The sequence below is a fragment of the Perissodus microlepis genome, chromosome 14 (assembly GCF_051167445.1).
Source record: "Perissodus microlepis isolate ML-2025 ecotype Zambia chromosome 14, ASM5116744v1, whole genome shotgun sequence".
Taxonomy (NCBI): Eukaryota; Metazoa; Chordata; class Actinopteri; order Cichliformes; family Cichlidae; genus Perissodus; species Perissodus microlepis.
The window spans coordinates 22,314,083-22,332,901 of NC_140474.1; the positions used below are offsets into that span (position 1 = coordinate 22,314,083).

General features: G+C 41.8%; 1 protein-coding gene across 6 annotated transcripts; it reads left to right on the forward strand.

Annotated features, from left to right (window-relative positions):
• Window positions 1-13,439: 13,439 nt before the first annotated feature.
• Window positions 13,440-17,361, forward strand: serpinh1b (serpin peptidase inhibitor, clade H (heat shock protein 47), member 1b). Of its 6 annotated transcripts, none has more exons than XM_084950673.1 (8): window positions 13,440-13,613; window positions 14,270-14,755; window positions 14,912-15,058; window positions 15,154-15,346; window positions 15,456-15,726; window positions 15,818-15,916; window positions 16,030-16,262; window positions 16,369-17,361. In XM_084950673.1, exons 2-8 carry the CDS (start codon window positions 14,670-14,672, stop codon window positions 16,669-16,671), a joined length of 1,332 nt encoding a protein of 443 aa, XP_084806799.1. In that variant the 5' UTR covers window positions 13,440-13,613; window positions 14,270-14,669; the 3' UTR covers window positions 16,672-17,361. The 6 variants fall into 6 exon arrangements, with proteins under 6 accessions (XP_084806799.1, XP_084806804.1, XP_084806800.1 ...); XM_084950678.1 differs by having other exon boundaries at window positions 14,270-14,301; XM_084950674.1 differs by having other exon boundaries at window positions 13,440-14,755.
• The last annotated feature ends 1,458 nt before the right edge of the window (window positions 17,362-18,819 follow it).

The window sequence follows — 18,819 nt, forward strand, 5'->3', positions numbered from 1 at the left end:
ATTCTGTGGACTGACGAGACAAAGGCTGAACATTTTGGAAGCTTCGAGTCCTGTTACAGCTGCATAAAATGAACACAGCATTTCATAAAAAAGAACATCATATAAACAGTCAAATATGGTGGTGGTAGTGTAACGGTCTGAGGCTGCTTTGCTGCTTCAAGTCATGGATGACCTGATGTAATTAAAGGAACAATGAACTCTACTCCCTGTCAGAAAACCCTAAAGGAGAATGTCGGGCCATCAGTTTAAAGTTTAAGTCCACTTGGGTTTTGCAGCAGGAAAATGATCCAAACCACAGCAGCAAGTCCAGCTCAGAATGGCTTATAAAAAGAAAAGACAAAATTAAGCTTTTGACCTAATCAAAGTCCAGACTCAAATCAGGTTGAGATGCTGTGGCTTGACCTTAAACAGACTGTTCATGTTCAAAAACTGTCCAGTGCGATTGAATTAAAACAATTCTGCAAAGAAGAACAGGTCAAAATTCCTCTACAGTGATGTGAAAGACTCATTGCCAAGGGTGCTCAAACTATTTATTTGGTTTTGGGGGGCAATTATTGTTCCCACACAGGACCAGGTTAGAATAACTTTTTTTTCTCATTTAAAACATGTATTTTGTATTCATTCAGGTTATCTTTGTTTAGAATGAAAATGTGTCTGATGATCTGAAACATGTAAGTGTGACCAATATGCAGAAAACAAAGAAATCAAGAAGCAGGCAAATAGTTTCCCACAACACTGTACACAAAGGGCCACGAGGTGACTGTTGTTGTGTTGTTTGGTGCTATATAAATAAAAGTGAGTTCAATAAAACTAAATTGAATTGAACTGAACTATATATACCATGTGTACGCATGGTTATACCTGATATGTAATTAATCAAAAATGAAAGAAAGTAAGGAAAATATTTTGTATATAGTGTATTTGATTCCAGGTCGAAGCACCTTTTGCTGCTTAAAATGCAGAGAAGCATGCAGGTTGGATTCATAAAACAAAATAAATAATGCAAGACTAAATATTAAATGTAAGCAGGTACAGTTTAAAGCATGTAAATAATGCATGCAAGTTACTAACCCTAAACAAAATAAGAATAAAAGAATAGATAGAACGACAGATAGAACGACAATTAATATATGACACATCAAACCAGTTTTAAAGATAACCCCACCCCTTTTTTATTGTTAAGTATAATAATAATACAAATAGAGACAAGTTATCTGTCTGCCATGGTCACAGAATACGGTCAGAACATTATGTGCAAAACATGGTTGTGTATATCAGGCACTGAAAGATTATATGAGAACAGAATACGATACTATGGAGTCCTTCATTCAGCCAGGTCAGCTTGACACAGAGGAGAGCAGAGAAAATAATTACTTAAGAGTAAGTTTTAGGCTTTTTAAATTAGTTTTATAAATGATTCAGATGATTTCATTACAAATTAAAACTAAAACTTGATAACAATTCACTAATAAACAAAGTCTGCAACAGGCACCACAATCACTGTCACATCTAAATAAGTTAATTATCAGAGAAGAAGAGTAGTGTGGGGAAGCTCAAAATTAATTTGGGATAATATGCGGTAATTATGTAAATAAAGAACGGATTAAAAACAGAGCTTAGGTTTTTTTAATGGCTTCACATTGGCAACAAATAACTAACAAAATAAATAAGTAAATAAATAAATAAGGAAGACATTTTAATAATTAAATTACAGTAAAAATATGACAGTAAAAGTGTGTCCACAGCCTGGTGTTGTTCCGAACTGATCACCTACCAAAACGTGAGTGCCAGTGCTTTTGCAATCTCCAACATTTTTGGTTATATTGATAAATAGGCTTTAATAAAGATGAGTTATGAAGTTAAAAATAACCTGTTTTGCAAGTATCTTTATGACCCTGCCTTATTGTATTGTACATAGGCTAAATGTTCATTCTGGCTCAAAACAACTTGATACCTTTCATGAGATACATGTTTGAGATATGGTTGCGGTATGGCTGCTCTGCTCTGAGCATCACCCTGCGGTTCCCCCACTGCTCTGCACAGACATGCCAAACAAATTATGTTACCTTTGGCAGTTCTGGGTAAGAATATACCCATTTTCTTAAAGATATAATATATGAGATGATGGGGCTTTGATTTAACAGTTACATCATTTTAAAATGATCTAACAATAAAACCCCCAATGGTTTTATTGTTTTATTGTTAAGATCAGTAGCACTTCCAAAAACTGGCCCATGAATTAAAATGCATAAAAGAGGCAAAAGTTAAATATAACAATAACTACAGCTTTGGCAATTTATTTCTGAGGATGCTGCCAAAAACTGCAGTGGTGTGATGGTGTCATGTAGTAAGTTGTGTTTTTACGCCATCTAGTGGTTGTTGATTCACATCACACATTTTGTCTGTGGGTCTGATTAGCATTTGTTTCAAATTTGAAATGATTGCCAGTGGCTGGGCTGGCTGGGCCTTGGGGGCTTGGGTCCTGGTTGGTTTGTCGCCCGGGGATGTGGGTTGTGGCTAACAGATGGAAGATGAACTCATCCTGGGTGTCTGTTGTCTTATGTAGTGTGGGAGTTCACTTAATGTTGGGGTGGGTGTTTTTTCCTCTGCAATGGGGTCAGGTGGGCCACCCCAAGCTCTGTAGGGCTTGGCGGTGCTGCTTCTGTGGGCCCCATTCTGGATGGGCCCGGCCTCCCTCGCCTTGTTGGATTTCGGGGAACAGGGGTGCCTACCAGGGTCAGTGGCTGGCTCCAGGATGTGTGCATGAGAGTGGGAATGGATCTCTGTGTCTGTGTGTGCCTGTTTGTCTGGGTCTATGCGTCAGGTTGGGTCTTAGACTGCACCTCTCTCAGTACATCTCAGCCCCCACCCCCAGGTATGGGGGCCTATCTCTCCCCACCACACTCCATGCCGGTGGCTGATGCCCCCACCTGTCATTGTATTGGTGGTTCTCTGTGTCTGGGGATGGATGCCCAGGTATGTATTGCTCACTCTCAGTGGCTGCTTGACAGGGCCTCGCCCACGTGGCTTGGCTGGGTCCCTTCTGGGGTGTGGGGGGCCCTCAATTCTCCTCCTTGTGCTCTGGGGGGCCTCTAGATGTCTGGGGACCAGATCTCCTTCATGCCTGCTTCATGTCTTGGGGGGAAGGGATATGGCTCTGTGCAAATCTTCTTTTAATGTCCGTAGTGCCCAAGTGCAATAGCTTTATTGCAATTCAGTACATTGCCTTTATTTTAAGAAAAAGATTTTTTAAATAATTTAAAGTAATTTCTCCAGAAAGAATTGAAACCTGAAAATAATCTCCTACTTTTATTACAGTAAAAAACAATAACACACAAAACAAAACGGTCATGTTTTAAGGGAGCATTCCATTTGTCCCACCAGGGGGCATATTCATGCTATATAGGCCCTCTGAAGAGAAAGCCATGACTGGTGATGACCTTAGCCCTAAATTTTAACCCTATAGGATATGTATTCTGTTTCCCCACAAAAAAATTCTTTCTGTTTGCTTGTTTGAAAAGGAATTTACGAATTTAGGGTTAATGTTTGGAACTTGGGTTGGGATCATCACCAATTATGACTGTAAAGCCTTAAAACAATAGTGGATACACAGTCACATCATGAAACTCAACTTTTTAATAGAATGTACCTCATATGCCACCAAAGCATGCAAGTATACCATCAACGCTGACACAAATACAAGAAAACAGCCTGAATAGCTGTCCACTGTAGTGACCATCCGTGTTGGTCAAGTTACTTGAAAAAAGTAATCAGTAACTAATTACTGATTACTTCCCGAAAAAGTAATCCCGCTGCTTTACTGATTACTTATTTTCAAAAGTAATTAGTTACTTAGTTACTTTTTTTAAACATGATTTATCCCCTAAATAGGTAATAAAGCGATAGATCTTTCAGCCCAATTCTATTTTTTCTGCGTAATCCATCATATAAAATGTAATCAAATGGAAAAGTCTCTTTTTAAAACTTGTTTTATTTGTTTTAATCTTTTAACTTTATACATCAAGCAAACATTTAATTATATGCAACATTCTCTGACTGGAAGAAATTTGTTTAACATTTAAACCTATTTTCTGCATATTCCAGAACATAAAATAAAATAGTTTTTTGTGTTTACACTCACTCTTTCAAATAGATGCACGTAAAACACAGCAGAAAATAAATAAAATCAAACACTCAGCGGTCTTGTTGCTCTTTTTTCACCTGTATAGCAGGAGTGGGGCAGGCGGAGGTTTGCCCTGGTGCAGGTGTGCCGCAGTGGTCAGTGGAAGCAGTGGTTCCCAAACTGTTTTTGCTAGGCCGCCCTTTGTTTTACAAGAAAAATGTTCGCGCCCCCCCTTCTCGCACGTGCACAAACACATCCTCCAACCACACACACTCATATTTTGCTCCATTGCGGTTTCTTTCACACCTCAAACATTTAGTAAACAATTAAGCAAATACAAGTAATCTGCAATAAATTACAGGTAGTAATAAAATAAACTACTAACTCTGTTACGCTTTCGAATCACCGAAAACTGAGATTTTTTAAAACTCCTTTTTTGTGTTTACGTGTGGACGAGGAATGCAGACTTCCTCATGCAAGGTCAAAGGTATGTGCCTTTTTTCACGTCATGCTGTGCGCCACGTTATTGTTTGCATGAGATGAATTGCAGAATGGCAGACAGAGACAAAATACTGTTAATCTGACTATCTTCAGGTTTTACACGCTTACATATACACGCAGTTACTGTCCCTCCATTTAGAAAGGCAGAGGCGTCACGGTGTGATTATTTTACGTGTAGTTGTTTTTTTTCATGTGTAATAATATTCAACATTGCTATCAATGCATTTTTCAAAAAGTGCCTCTCTGTGCAAAATGGGTTTAAAAACATAAACAACTGTGGGATACTGTTTGTCCATGATTTGAACAGCCCAGCGCTGCTCCCAACACAGGGAAAACCAATTCTGCAGGGGAGACCTACCTTGGCACTTGTGCAGGTGAAACCAAAGGGCAGATATGCTTCACCATATTTTCTAGTCTTTGGCTTAGAATGAAGTTGGTTTGGAAACATATTCAGCGATGCTTCATCTCCTGCTTTGCGTTTCTGTGGGCGCCCTGTGCTAGCAGTGCCCAAGCGTTTTGTCCCCCCCCCTTTCATACCGCGCCCCCCCCTGCAATGGCTCTGCGCCCCCCATAGGGGGCGGGCCCCACACTTTGGGAAGGTCTGAGTGGAAGGATACGGCAGTTTCTCTGTGAATTTCCCATTCGTGGCAGCGTACTCTTGCTCGGGTTTTTTTCGCTGTAAAAATACCTTTTCTTCCCACGCAGTGAACAGCGGACGCTAATGTTTTTGTCACTTTTTATGGAAAAGTGGAAGTAAGCGTGGAAGTAAGGTCAGTACTTCCACGCTTTAAACGCTGCATGGTCATACTTTCTCCCGCACTCGTTATATTATCCATTTTTGATCTGCACACAGCTGTTGCCACAAATGTCGCACAAGCTTACATCATTGTCATGAGACACTCAAAATTACGGTTTTAGTAACGCAGTGTGTTTACGGGAAAGTAACATTAATCTAATTACCTTTTTTGCAATAGTAATCCCTTACTTTACTCGTTGCTCGAAAAACGTTAACCCTTTCACCAGAGATGGGCAGTAACCCGTTACAAGAAACGCGTTACTGCCCATCTCTGGTGAAAGGGTTAACACTAGATTTACTAAACCTGTGCAAATTTGCTAACTTCCCTAAACCCAACACCTCTTCACTTCCTGCCACCATCGACTCACTTCAGTTTGCTCACCGGACTAATCGTTCCACAGACGATGCCATATCTCACCTGCTCCACACATCCCTGAGTCACCTGGACACTGGCAGAGGGGATTATGTTAGGATGCTGTTCGTGGACTACAGTTCAGCATTCAACACAATAATTCCCTCTAAGCTTTTCACCAAGTTGGCAGATGTAGGACTCAGCTCATCACTGTGTCAGTGGATCCTCAACTTCCTCACAGACAGACCCCAATCAGTGAGGGTGGGAAAACAAGTCTCCCCCTCCATCTCACTCAGCACTGGAGCGCCTCAGGGCTGTGTTTTAAGCCCCCTGCTGTACTCACTGTACACTTATGACTGTGTAGCCACATCAGACACCACCTCCATTGTCAAGTTTGCTGACAACACTGTTGTTGTGGGCCTGATCTCCGACAACATTGAGACGGCCTACCTGGAGGAGATTAGGAACCTGGAGACCTGGTGCCAGGAGAATAACCTCCTCCTAAACGTCAGCAAGACTAAGGAGCTAATCGTGGACTTCACTACAAAGCAGGCGAGGAATTACAAGCCCCTCATCATCAGTGGCACGCCAGTGGAGAGAGTGGACAGTTTCCGATACCTGGGTGTCCACATCACTCAGGACCTGTCATGGTCCTGTCACATCAACACCCTGGTTAAGAAAGCCCGTCAGCGTCTCTTCTTCCTCAGAAGACTTAGAGACTTCCATCTGCCACTGAAGGTGCTCAAGAACTTTTACTCCTGCACCATCGAGAGCATCCTGACGGCAAACATCTGCACCTGGTTTGGGAACAGCACCAAGCAGGACAGACGAGATCTGCAAAGAGTGGTGCACTCAGCCGAACGCATCATTCAATCAGAGCTCCCTGACCTGCTGTCCATCTACACCAAGCAGTGCAAGACCAAAGCTAGGAAGATTATGATGGACCTCTCCCATCCCAACAATGGACTTTTCTCACTGTTGAGGTCTGGGAAGCGCTTCCGCTCCCTTAAGGCCAAAACAGAGAGAATGAGGAGGAGCTTCTTCCCCCAGGCTATTCGGGCCCTGAACCAGGTGTAGGACTGGACTCTCCCACACACATCACATCACTATAAGACTGGACTCTCACACACATCAGATCACTATAAGACTGGACTCTCACACACATCACATCACCACACGCACTCTGGTTTTTCTTCATGCACACTTCCTATAATTTATAATCTCTTTCTGCTATTTGCACATTTTTTTACTGTAAATTTCTAAGTTAAATCTGTAAATTTTGTATAACCTGTAAATTGTAAATACTGTAAAACCACTGTCATTTAATGGTCGGGCATTGCATTGCACAGCTACAAGCATTTCACCTCATGTGTGTATGGTTGTGTGTGTGACAAATAAAATTTGAATTTGAATTTGACCTACTAGAATTACTGGCTTTTTTATTTTCTGGTGGAAGTCCCGAAGTGTTAATCACCCCTGCTGAGATTTTCACAGGTCGTCAGCTCGTTTCTCCTCCAGCTTTTGTTGTGCAAACCGCCCATTATCCTTGAGGCCTGGCACATTTGCATTTGCTCACTCAGAGTTGCTCAGATCCAAGCCAGGCCAAACCTCTGTGTTACAACCTTCAGAAATTCCTTCCATATCGATACAAAAGACACACATTCACAATATATGGGTATACAAGTCTGTTTTATTTCAAAGTGTTTCAAACTTTACAGCGTTTGCAGACCCAGTGTTCATCATCCCTGCATTTGGCACAGGTGAATTTCTGACATGTTGCACAGGTAAACCTGCTGCGATTCCTGTTGCAGCTCTCTTGCACCTGGCACTGCGTTGTCTTTCCAGTCCCTGGCACAGCAGCTGCAGCAGCTTCAGCAGCCTGTGCTAATATTTCCTTGTGCTGCATGAATCGGCAACGAAGTTCCTGAGCTAGAAGACTCAGAAACAATCTTCTTTTGCCTGTCCACCCTGTACATGCCTTGTACAAAATGTAGGCATTCTCCGCCGCCAGGTCCAGCATATTGTAGAAAACTGCTACTGGCCACCTGCGTGTTGCTGCTCTTACGGAATACATCCGCACAAGTTGAGAAAGTTCACGCCGGACTTTATTCACCGTGCCCAGTAACGTTGTTTTGCGCTGCAGCAGTCTGTGCGACAGTGACAGTGAAGTAAAGAAATTGTCCGTTGTGACGTTTCTCCCATCATCCAAAAACGGCTCCATCAGTTTCATGACCACGTTCTCTGCCAGCCTCTCTCCCTTCTGACGACTGGGGTCCTTTCCCAAGTAAGGAGATGCACTGCAGACATATTTGGTGTCCAAGTCTGTGGCCATCCAGAACTTGATCCCAAATTTGTCTGGCTTGGTTGCAATATACTGTGTGAATGGACAACGAACCTTGGTAGGGAACAGCTGTTCATCTATGGTCATGTGTTCTCCTGGAGTGAAACTCTTAGCACAGTTCTCGTTGAAGCGTGTCCAGATGTCAGAGATCGCCGCAAATTTGTCTGTTTTCACCCGTTCTGCCCGCGTGTCCTTGTCATCAAATCGAAGGTGTTGCATAATTGAAATGAATCTATCTCGGGGCATTGTCTCTTTGATTACTGGCACCAGAAATCTTTCTGACCAGCAATCCACAATGGCACCAACGGGACACATGATTGCTCTTACAAACAGAATTGAAATGAATGCCATCAGTTCATGAACTGACAAATTCCAGTCCGGCTCTGTTCTGCGGGCTTGATGTACCGTACACTCTCTGATGGTGTGCAGCATTCCCACGTCTAACAGGCAAAGGAAGCTTTGGAGCACACTTGTAATTTTACGCTGTCGGAAGATAAACAAATAGAGAATGGTAAATTTACATGAACCTCACTCTAAATGGGTTTATATAAATATCATATGTAATATGGCAATGACAAACCTTAGCAGACTCTGTGGGTCCAGCTTGCGCAGTGAAGCACGAGCGATTTGCTCCTGCACTGGGCATTCCAATGTCCTCCTCTACCCATGCAGTGCCTTCTTTTGCCGTCTGGCTCAGACAGGGCTTCCCAGTACCACGGGGCCTCTTCCAAGGAGGCATGTTGGGTTCTTCCGTCTCCTTTTCAGATTCTTCTGAGGAGGTATCAGTGGCCTGCTGGACAAATGAAACCTCTCCTCCATCAGAATCTGCTTCGTCCATTTCCTGAAGCAAGGCCCAAGCCTGTTGTGCGGAGAGGTTCTTCCTGCGTGGCAGTGATACGGAGGCCATCCTGATGTGCGTTCTCAGAAATGCGAAGAAGAAAAGATTCTCCCTCCTGGTCGGTCTGCTTTTATGCACAGCACTGTGCTGTAGTCAGGCAATGCCACTCCTACACATACACAAATCTCTCCTGGTTGGGGGAGGGTGTTTTGCACAACAAAAGCAGGAGAACAATGGAGCTGAAGGCCTGTGAAAATCTCAGCGGGGTGCTAGCACTAGAATTACTGAGCCTTTTTTTCCTGCTGTAAGTCCCTACTACTACATTTACTAACCCTGCGTAAATTTGCGTAAATTCCCTGAACCTAACACCTCCTAGCACCCTGCTGAGAGGCCTTCAGCTCCATTGTAGGGTTGTAACACATATTTTTCTCTTGCCTTGGATCTGAGCTACTCTGAGTGAACAAATGCAAATGTTCCAGGCCTCAAAGATAATGGTTGGTTTGCACAACAAAAACAGGAGGAGAATCGAGCTGATGACCTGTGAAAATTTCAGCAGGGGTGATTAACACCTCGGGACTTCCACCAGAAAATAAAAAAGTCAGTAATTCTAGGTCTTACCGGTAGGTTCAGGGGATTTATGCAAATTTGTGCAGGGTAATCTAGTAGTAGGGACTTGCACCAGGAAAAAAAAGGCTCAGTAAATCTAGTGTTAAACAGTCCCAGATAGCCTGTATTAAACCTGCACCTGTATTGGCTTTTGCTACAGGTTAAAGTTAGGCCAGTCTGGTGTGCTGACAGGCAGCTTTTTTTTTTTTTTTTTTTTTAAAAAGAGTTGTCAGACACATAATATATATGTGAAGATCTACAGGAAGATATTTGTGTTCACCCTCCCTTCACTTCCAGCTCCAACAACAACTTTTGTCAACGTGCTGCAGTGGAAGATTTGTGATCTTGGGATTTGTGAATAATTACGCACACCCCACTTTGCAGTTATTTATTTGTAAAAAATGTTTGGAATCATGTATGATTTTCGTTCCACTTCTCACGTGTACACCACTTTGTATTGGTCTTTCACGTGGAATTCCAATAAAATTGATTCATGTTTGTGGCTGTAATGTGACAAAATGTGTGAAAGTTCAAGGGGGCCGAATACTTTTGCAAGCCACTATATATATATATATATATATATATATATATATATATATATATATATATATATATATATATATATATATTTTTTTTTTTTTTTTTTTTTTTTTTTTTTTCCTGGACTTGCACCAGGAAAAAAAGGGTCTGTAATTCTAGTGTTAATGCAGCTGAACAGGTGGATCATTTTAAAAGTTTACAGTGATCGGGGGATGGCTCTGAAGTTTAACTTCTAGATCAGGGTGAGTTAAAAGCTCATGTAACTCTCGAGTTTACTTAAAAATCATTAAATCATTTTCTCATTTAGCATTCGATTGCAAAAAATTTTTATCTGTCATTAATATGAGTCATTTCAGACTTACAAACCAAGGACCGATTAAAAAGCCTATATGTATTTTTATAAAAGTGGACTAAACTGGCTGATTGACAAATTTTATACATTAACTGAAGGTTTGATTATTGTTTGTACCAAAAAAAAAGTTGGATCCAGAAATGATGAATATATCTATGAATATATTTATGTAAAGATACACGCACACCATCAAATGTATTTGTGTTTAACTTAATTCTGTAACATGATACTAAGATACCAACAGTAAGATGTGTGATAGGTGTTTACTGTAAAAAGCTGTAAAAAGCACTCCATTTTACAGTTGTAAATCTGACCAAGAACAAAACTGCTCAAAAGACAAAGGACATTTCAGCTTATAGAGACTACCAAGCAGATGAAGTCCTTTATTAGATGTGAGGAACCTGGACCTGAGAAGGAGAATGTAAAAAGCAGGCCCAACCATTGATACTGACCGTGAGCTTAGGCCCGTCACAGTTACATCATACAGTCGAGCTGAAACATTTCTTTGGTCTTGCGTCATCTTCTTGCAGCTGTGCTTTAAGTTCTTCACTGACAACTTTGTGTTTCTCCTCCTACCTTTAGTAGTTTGTGTGGATATCATCTTGAAATTGTTTAAAACTTTATACTTTGATGTGGGAACTTTGAATCATGCAGAAAACTTTTTATGCATTTTTACTTTTCTCAGGTAAATTACTTTTTTTTTTTTTAACAAAAAGGTTCCTCTTCTCTCTAATCCACCTGGATGGAGTATATATTGGAATCCATAAACAGATTTTCAGGCCCTATTAAGTACGTTTGGAGGAAACCAAACAGGCATATATCTTAAAAAGATAAACAGGAAGCTCACCATTGAGAAAGCCTCTCTTAGGTTTTGTGTTGTTTGATAAACTAACACAGCTGTCAGGAGTGACTGAAGAGACTGAACTCTGTTCACAACCTCCATACATATATATATATATATATATATATATATATATATCTGTCTTTAAGCTTAACAGCAGAGCAGCTGCACAAACAGCACATTACATTTGAATTGGTTGAATTGAATTGTAGCGCATAAAAAAAGAATTATTACCTCACACTGCCTGGACTAACACTGTTAAAATCTTGTCAGTAAAAGTGAGCCATACTCATAATGCATTATCCAAGAGAAGAGTTTACTGAAGAAACTCCAGAAAGCAAAGAAGTTGCCGTCGTTGCTGATGCTGAGGCTGGTGCAATGACGTCCAGATGTTGCATAGGCTCCTTGTCCTCGAATAGCAATTCTTCCCTGAAGTTATGTAAGAGTTGCTCCACCCTCTGAAGACTATTCCCACCCTTGCATCTGATTCTGCTGGAAAGAAAACGTGTCTGGCGCGTGCCTGCATCCTGACTTTTGCTTACTTTTATAAAACGCAATCTGCAGATGGTCTTTTAATTTTCTAATGGTGAAAATTTGCATCAAGTTGCGGTTAGGCATCTTCTATCTGGTGAACGTGACTATGTCACAGTTATTCAGTTGTGTGTTTGATGTTGGTTGGGAAAAGCTCTGGAAGCTTCTGCATGCTCACACAGACACGTACACACACGTGGTGTATATTTAGACCACACAAATGAGGCACTGTGAGGGGAACAGCAGGTAACTGTTTCCTTCCCACATCATTTCTTATGCATGTCCCTTTATATCACACAAGGCAGAGAGTAAAAGCATTTTTATCTTAATGATTTAGTCTTGATTAATTGGCCTCTGGTTGAACTCGAGTCTGCACATGCTGAGGAATCTCAGTGTAAACTGTCACTCCTGGGCCTTCAGAAGGACAAACAAACATGGGGGTGGGTGGGTTGTAAAAACTGTTAATGAGCTCATTTGTTGGGTAGTCATGTATGTAACTCAGCTTCAGGTACGTGTGAGTTCTAAACATGGCTATGAGTGGGTTGTGGACTTTTTTGTCCCTCAAAATTTCATAGAAAGTTCTAGATGCCTCCCCCAACACATCACTAAAAAAGTCAAGCCACTCATCAGCTGGCATGTCAAGGCAATTTGCAGAGAGCAGTAAAAGAAAAGCACTGGGAGGGGGGGGGGTCAAGAGATAGATGGAAATACTTTAGTTGGAGAACACCTAGTCCTGCAGTGTCAGACACCCAGATCAATATTTTATTATCTGCATAAGTAAAGCTATAGCATGAAATGTCTTTCTTTGTACTGGAGGCAGGTTTCAGTTCTGTATATTCCTCAGAGATGAAACAGGAGACAGATAATCCTGTGAATGTAAATGTGCGATTTTGAGATCACAATACAGACAATAACATTAATCTGTGTGCTAAAGAACAGGCTCAGCAGTTTTATGAAACTTTTCTTTCCGAAGAAAGCAGATCCTGCTTTTTTTTTTTTTTAAACATCAGTGGTCTTCCAGACAACCCCCATCGTTTAGTAACTACCCTGCAATCAGCAGCTGAGTTGGACAGACCTAGCAGTGTGGGTGTGGGGGTAGGGCTGAGGCTCCTGCAACTTCTGGGGAGGCATGAATACTGCTGCATGAAACTTTCTGGATGTTTCCATGTGAAGTTAAGCAGCAGCTTAACAACAGCCAGGGAACAAGTTACAGCTTTTATTCTGAAAACGTCTGGAGTAAAAATGCTTACTGAGTAACATCCTGCCTGCTGAGACTGTTTTGATGCATGGTGGTGTTCCATACTTCAAGAGAAGCTCATACACACAAATGCCAAGAGTGCAAAAAGAACTTTAACACTGTATTTATATGCATGCAAAACAATAATTTAATTCACAGTCAGTGGCAGCTTAATCTTTATCTCCAATCATGTGATGAAACCATTTAAGATTGAGTCAGCAAGCAGTGTTAAAAACAGAGGAGACTGAGGCAGAAACTTAAGACTGTACAGGATTCAGATTTTCTAGTCAGGAGCCTTTTGTGGGAAAGTTTTAACGCTGATCCAGGACCAGCACTTACTTCAGTCGGCACAGCTTTCATCCCACCCTGTGATTTCAAGAGGGGACGTCCCAGCTCCCAGCTTCCTGAGGAAACACAGACACCCTCATTTGAATATCCCATTCCCAACTTCTAGAAAATTCTCTTTTAGGATATATAGAGCCAGGAAAGTCTGTCACAGCCACACTATCCACCGGACACAGCTCGGAGAAGCAACCCTGCGATAATCTGTGCCAGGTAAGGATCAGAAGATAACGGTCTTTGTTTCGCAGGGAGGAATGCGGCGACTGAATGAACTGCTTTGTTTTCATGTGTTACAGCTGCAGTTCAGCTACCCTCCATTTTACCCAGTTTGAAAGCTGCAGCTGAGATTCCTCTGTCTGTCAGAGAATACTTCTTGTATTTCTTCTGTTTCCAGTAGGGAACAAATCCTGACCTGTTATGAGAGCTGAAAGTTGTCATGCAGCTGGCAGGGTGGCGCAGGCTTTCTGCTGCTTCCATGTCAGAACTTTGACAACAGTTTAAATGCATTCAGTTCAAACAAATAAAAAAAAAAGGTTTGCAGGAAAGTAGCATGCCTGCACCCAGTTTAGCTTTGTCTTTCCACTAGGAAGAGTATCACTTTGACTGTGGCAAAGCTCATTGGATCAAAGCATTTTTCCCCCTCCAGGGTCGGGAAACAAACAGTGAAAAGTGCCTCATCTTGAATGAGTGGTGGGTTGACTAGATTGGCAGCTTAATATTTAATGTTTAAATTCTAGTGGTTGAAAACTTGAAACTAGAACAGAGACGTTAGACTGTACTTTGCATAGAGTTTCTCTCCATGAGAATCTGCCTATATGTTCTCACTGCCTGCTCCACAGAGATTACTACATACACCTCTTGTCTTTCAGAATGAAAATCGCAGAAATGAAAACATCTCAAGGTATCACAAACATGCAATCACAGAGGAACAGATGCAGTATGAGTCTGCATGAGAAACAGTATGCCAGTGCAGCTGGTTATTCAGAGCCCGAGGCTGCGCATTCAGCCCATTGTTTGAACCAGAGATGGGGTGCAGCCTACAGGCATACGCCCTTTTCTTTCTCTGCAGGCAACATGAAAAAAGTCTGCACTGTATGTCTCGCAAGACTGTGGCAAAGGGATTTCTGATCCTCGCATCTGAGGAGACACTATTAACCATTTGTATCACTTAAAATGTGTCCGGAGAAGCGAGATCCAGCTCAATCCAAGTAAACGTCGAGTTTCAGCTGTTCAGCTCAGGCGGCGGTCGCTGCTGACGTGGCACGAAACATGTCTCCCTCAAACTCGGGACATTCCAGAGCTCCTGAGTGGGCTGGGTCAACTCTGCCCTTCCTCCACAGCTCGACAGCCCAAGTGTAGTCGGCTCCCTGGCATTTTCTTTCTGAGATATATTTTAATAAATGAATACATTTTTGAATATCACAAACATGCTCTTCTTTTTCTTTTTCTTTTTCTTTTTCTTCTTTTTAAGGAATAATGTCATCATTGTTCTCTTTGCTTCCTCTTCACAGAGTGCAGCTGCTGTTGGAGACAGACAGGATGTGGATGACTAACATTGTAGGCCTTTGTCTGCTGGCCTTGGTGGCCTCTGCAGAGGATGTGAAGCTGAGCACCCACGCCACCACGCTGGCTGATAAAAGCACCAACTTGGCCTTCAGGTTTGTATATTATTGATTCTGGCGCACTTGTAACGTAAAGTAATATTCTCTGTATTTATATATAAATATATGCATTTTTTCAAATTTCACTTTAGCCTGTACCACACCATGGCAAAGGAGAAAGACACAGAGAACATCATCATTTCTCCTGTGGTGGTGGCCTCCTCTCTGGGGCTGGTGGCTCTTGGTGGCAAAGCCTCCACTGCCTCCCAGGTGAAAACAGTCCTCAGCGCTGACAAACTCAAGGATGAGCATCTGCACGCAGGCCTGTCAGAGCTCCTCACTGAGGTAAGGAGCTTCCCTTGTTTCATAATTCCACCATCATCACCACAGGCCATAGACTCCGAGCTGTCCTTATATCACAAATTAATGGCGTACATGTGCCACTTCTTCTCAGGTGAGCAACGCCAAGACACGCAACACCACCTGGAAAATCAACAACCGCCTCTACGGCCCCAGCTCTGTGTCCTTCGCTGACGAGTTTGTGAAGAACAGCAAGAAGCACTACAACTACGACCACTCCAAAATCAATTTCAGGGACAAGAGGAGCGCAGTGAACTCCATCAACGAGTGGGCGGCCAAGTCCACAGGCGGCAAGCTGCCTGAGGTCACCAAGGACGTGCAAAACCCAGACGGAGCCATGATCGTCAACGCCATGTTCTTCAAGCGTGAGTATGGCGTTAACGCCTGACTGAAGCTCTTTGTGAGGCCAGACGCCTGTGCAGAGTTGTGACCTCGTGTCTTTTTTCCCCCTCACAGCTCACTGGGAGGAGAAATTCCACGATAAAATGGTGGACACCCGTGGTTTCCTGGTTAGTCGCTCATTTACTGTCGGAGTTCCCATGATGCACCGCACAGGTGAGTTTCTCTCTCATCTTCCTTTTTGATCTTATTATGTCTCCAGAAGCCGATAAGCCACCCTGCCTTCAAGTACACAAACGTGATAAGATCTTTGTCTGCCCCTCTCTCAGGTCTTTATGATTTCTACGAGGACACAGAAAATAAAGTCTTTGTGCTGAACATGCTTCTGGGCCAGAAACAAGCCTCCATGATCCTTATCATGCCCTATCACCTGGAGCCCCTGGAGCGCCTGGAGAAGCTCTTGACAAGGAAGCAGGTGGACACATGGCTCAGCAAGATGGAGAACAGAGCCGTAGCCATCTCCCTGCCTAAGATCTCAGTGGAAGTCAGCCACAACCTGCAGGTAAATGTTTGCACACTGGATGGCTCAAATGCAGTGTAACTTTAGGAGTGTTAGAAAATATTACTGTGAACCCAGAGCGCTGAGCAACTTCATCTGTGTTTTGCAGAAACACCTGGCTGAGCTGGGCCTGACAGAAGCTGTGGACAAAGCCAAGGCTGACCTGTCCAACATCTCTGGAAAGAAGGATCTCTACCTTTCCAGCGTCTTCCACGCATCAGCCCTGGAGCTTGACATCGAAGGAAACCCATACGACACAAGCATCTTTGGTACTGAGAAGCTGAGGAACCCCAAACTCTTCTACGTAGATCACCCCTTCATTTTCCTGGTAAAGGACAACAAGACCAACTCCATCCTGTACATCGGCAGAGTGGTTAAACCTAAAGGGGACAAAATGCGTGATGAGCTATAATGTTTAAAGTTATAAATCGTGGTGGGTAGCTTTATTATTTGAGAAATTATGGCAGGAAACTGTGCACGTGTGTAATCGTGTGTGATTTTATGTGCAAGCATGTTTTGTTTTTGGTATGATTGTCACCTTAGTAGCACATTCCAATTGTCAATCTGTGGACTGAATATCCGAGCTTAGAAACATTCGACTTTCCCAGGGAACAAATCTGTTTACATGGCTTCGTCTTAAGAACATGCTGGTTTGAATAATCTAAAAAAAATGTGCCTTTTTTAAGACTTCCACAAACAAACAGCAGTCGGCACAGCAGACAGCATGCTTATATTAAGTACGAGTCCTCTTTCACATCCTGTTTTTGCCTGCGTGTGTTCGGCTACGACCTGTGTGTGCGTTTTTGTTTTTTTTGCAATATCTTTAATGTTTAAAGAGAAAAAAGATCGATGCACAAGCTGTTTTACAGTGCCATCTCATTCCCCCTCTCATTTTGCCTCCAGCCTGCACTGAACTGTTCCCCTGCGCGAGCTGAGCTTGCAGGGGAAAGGTGGCAAAACGTCTGGTGCTTAATTTAAGTTGCAAACCATCTTCTGTGTCGTTTTCTTGCTGTAGGTATTTTCCACAAAGAATCTGTTGGAATTGTGTGATTTATGTGATTAATGTGGACCTTTTTCAATAAAAAAAAATGACAAGAACATATTTGTGCGTGGCTCTTGTCTTTGTTGAGAATCTCCTGAATGAATACCACGTGAATGCCATTCAAATACGGATGACAGAGTGCTATAGGGAGCTGAACTGGAGAATGTGTGCACGCTAGTGTTAACATCTCTAAAGGATAACAATCTTTCCAGCTGGCTGAAGGTCAAACAGTCTTCCCAGGTCTGGAATGCAGTGATAACCCTCAAGGGAATTTGGTGCACCATTTCTCCAAACACTACTAGCCTAAATAATAACACCAGTGGGATCTTTTGTCGGGATCTTCCTGACAATGCAGACTCTACATTGTTTAAAAACTGGAGTGCAGGTTTCTCATGGTGAGTGGGAAATCTAATCTCCAGATGTTTGCGCATAGCAGGATGTAGCTGCAAGACAACAGCACACTGACAAAAGAATAAACATCTATAAATGAGCGCCTCATAGACTCTCAGTATTCCTGTAGGGCTTTTGTTTCATGCACGTCAAATACGCATTGGGACAGAAATAAAAATAAAGAATGCTACACTAAAAATCACCAGAACCTCTCATACGAGAGGACGTAATCTCATTGTGAGAGAAGCATGCCGCCACCTTGTGGTTGCTGAGAATAAGAGAGAGCAAGCTTTTTAAGGTGTTACAAATGAGTGATTTAGATACTTTATATTTACACAGATCTTACACATTGCATTACAGTTACATAATATACAAGACAAATAAACATCATATAAGTTACACAATATACATTACAATATATTGCTGACTGACTTAGCTGTTGATTTGTATACTGACCATGAATAATGCTTCTTCTATTTGCAAAAATAACATGATGTGATCAGTGGGAGAATTTGCAAAATTTATAATCGGCTAAAATATGTTTCATTGTTCAGCGCGTGAATATAAGATTACTTCATACTTAGGGCTGAGTCCAAAACATGCATCAAAAAGAGGTACGTTTCTACTAAACGACATTTTGTATCTATTTCAGTTTTTTACTTTGTAAAGGTTTTCCCTTATGCAATCCGCAATGAAACTACAGTGCACAGGGACATTTCTTGCATTGCTGTATTACTTTTTTTTTAATCTAAAAAGAAGTAAATAAGAGGTTAAAAACAAAACAAACACAAAAAAAACCCAAAATCTGCTCAGCGCTCATTCCCAAATTTTTTTGTGAAAATTTTGTGTTTTAATTCTTGTACAGGGCTTTCTAGCTCTTATGTCTGTGACAAGCACTATATATATATATATATATATATATATATATATATATATATATATATATATATATATATATATATATAAAATTGTATTTACTTGCTAATTTAATTTGAACCGGAAGGTGGTGCTGTTCATCTGTTACTCCTTGCTGTCCTGGATATATATGTGTAAGTTATATACGTGGGACCATTATCTTTTAAAGAAACCATGCGACACTTGACACACGATTACAAATTCATGTGTGTT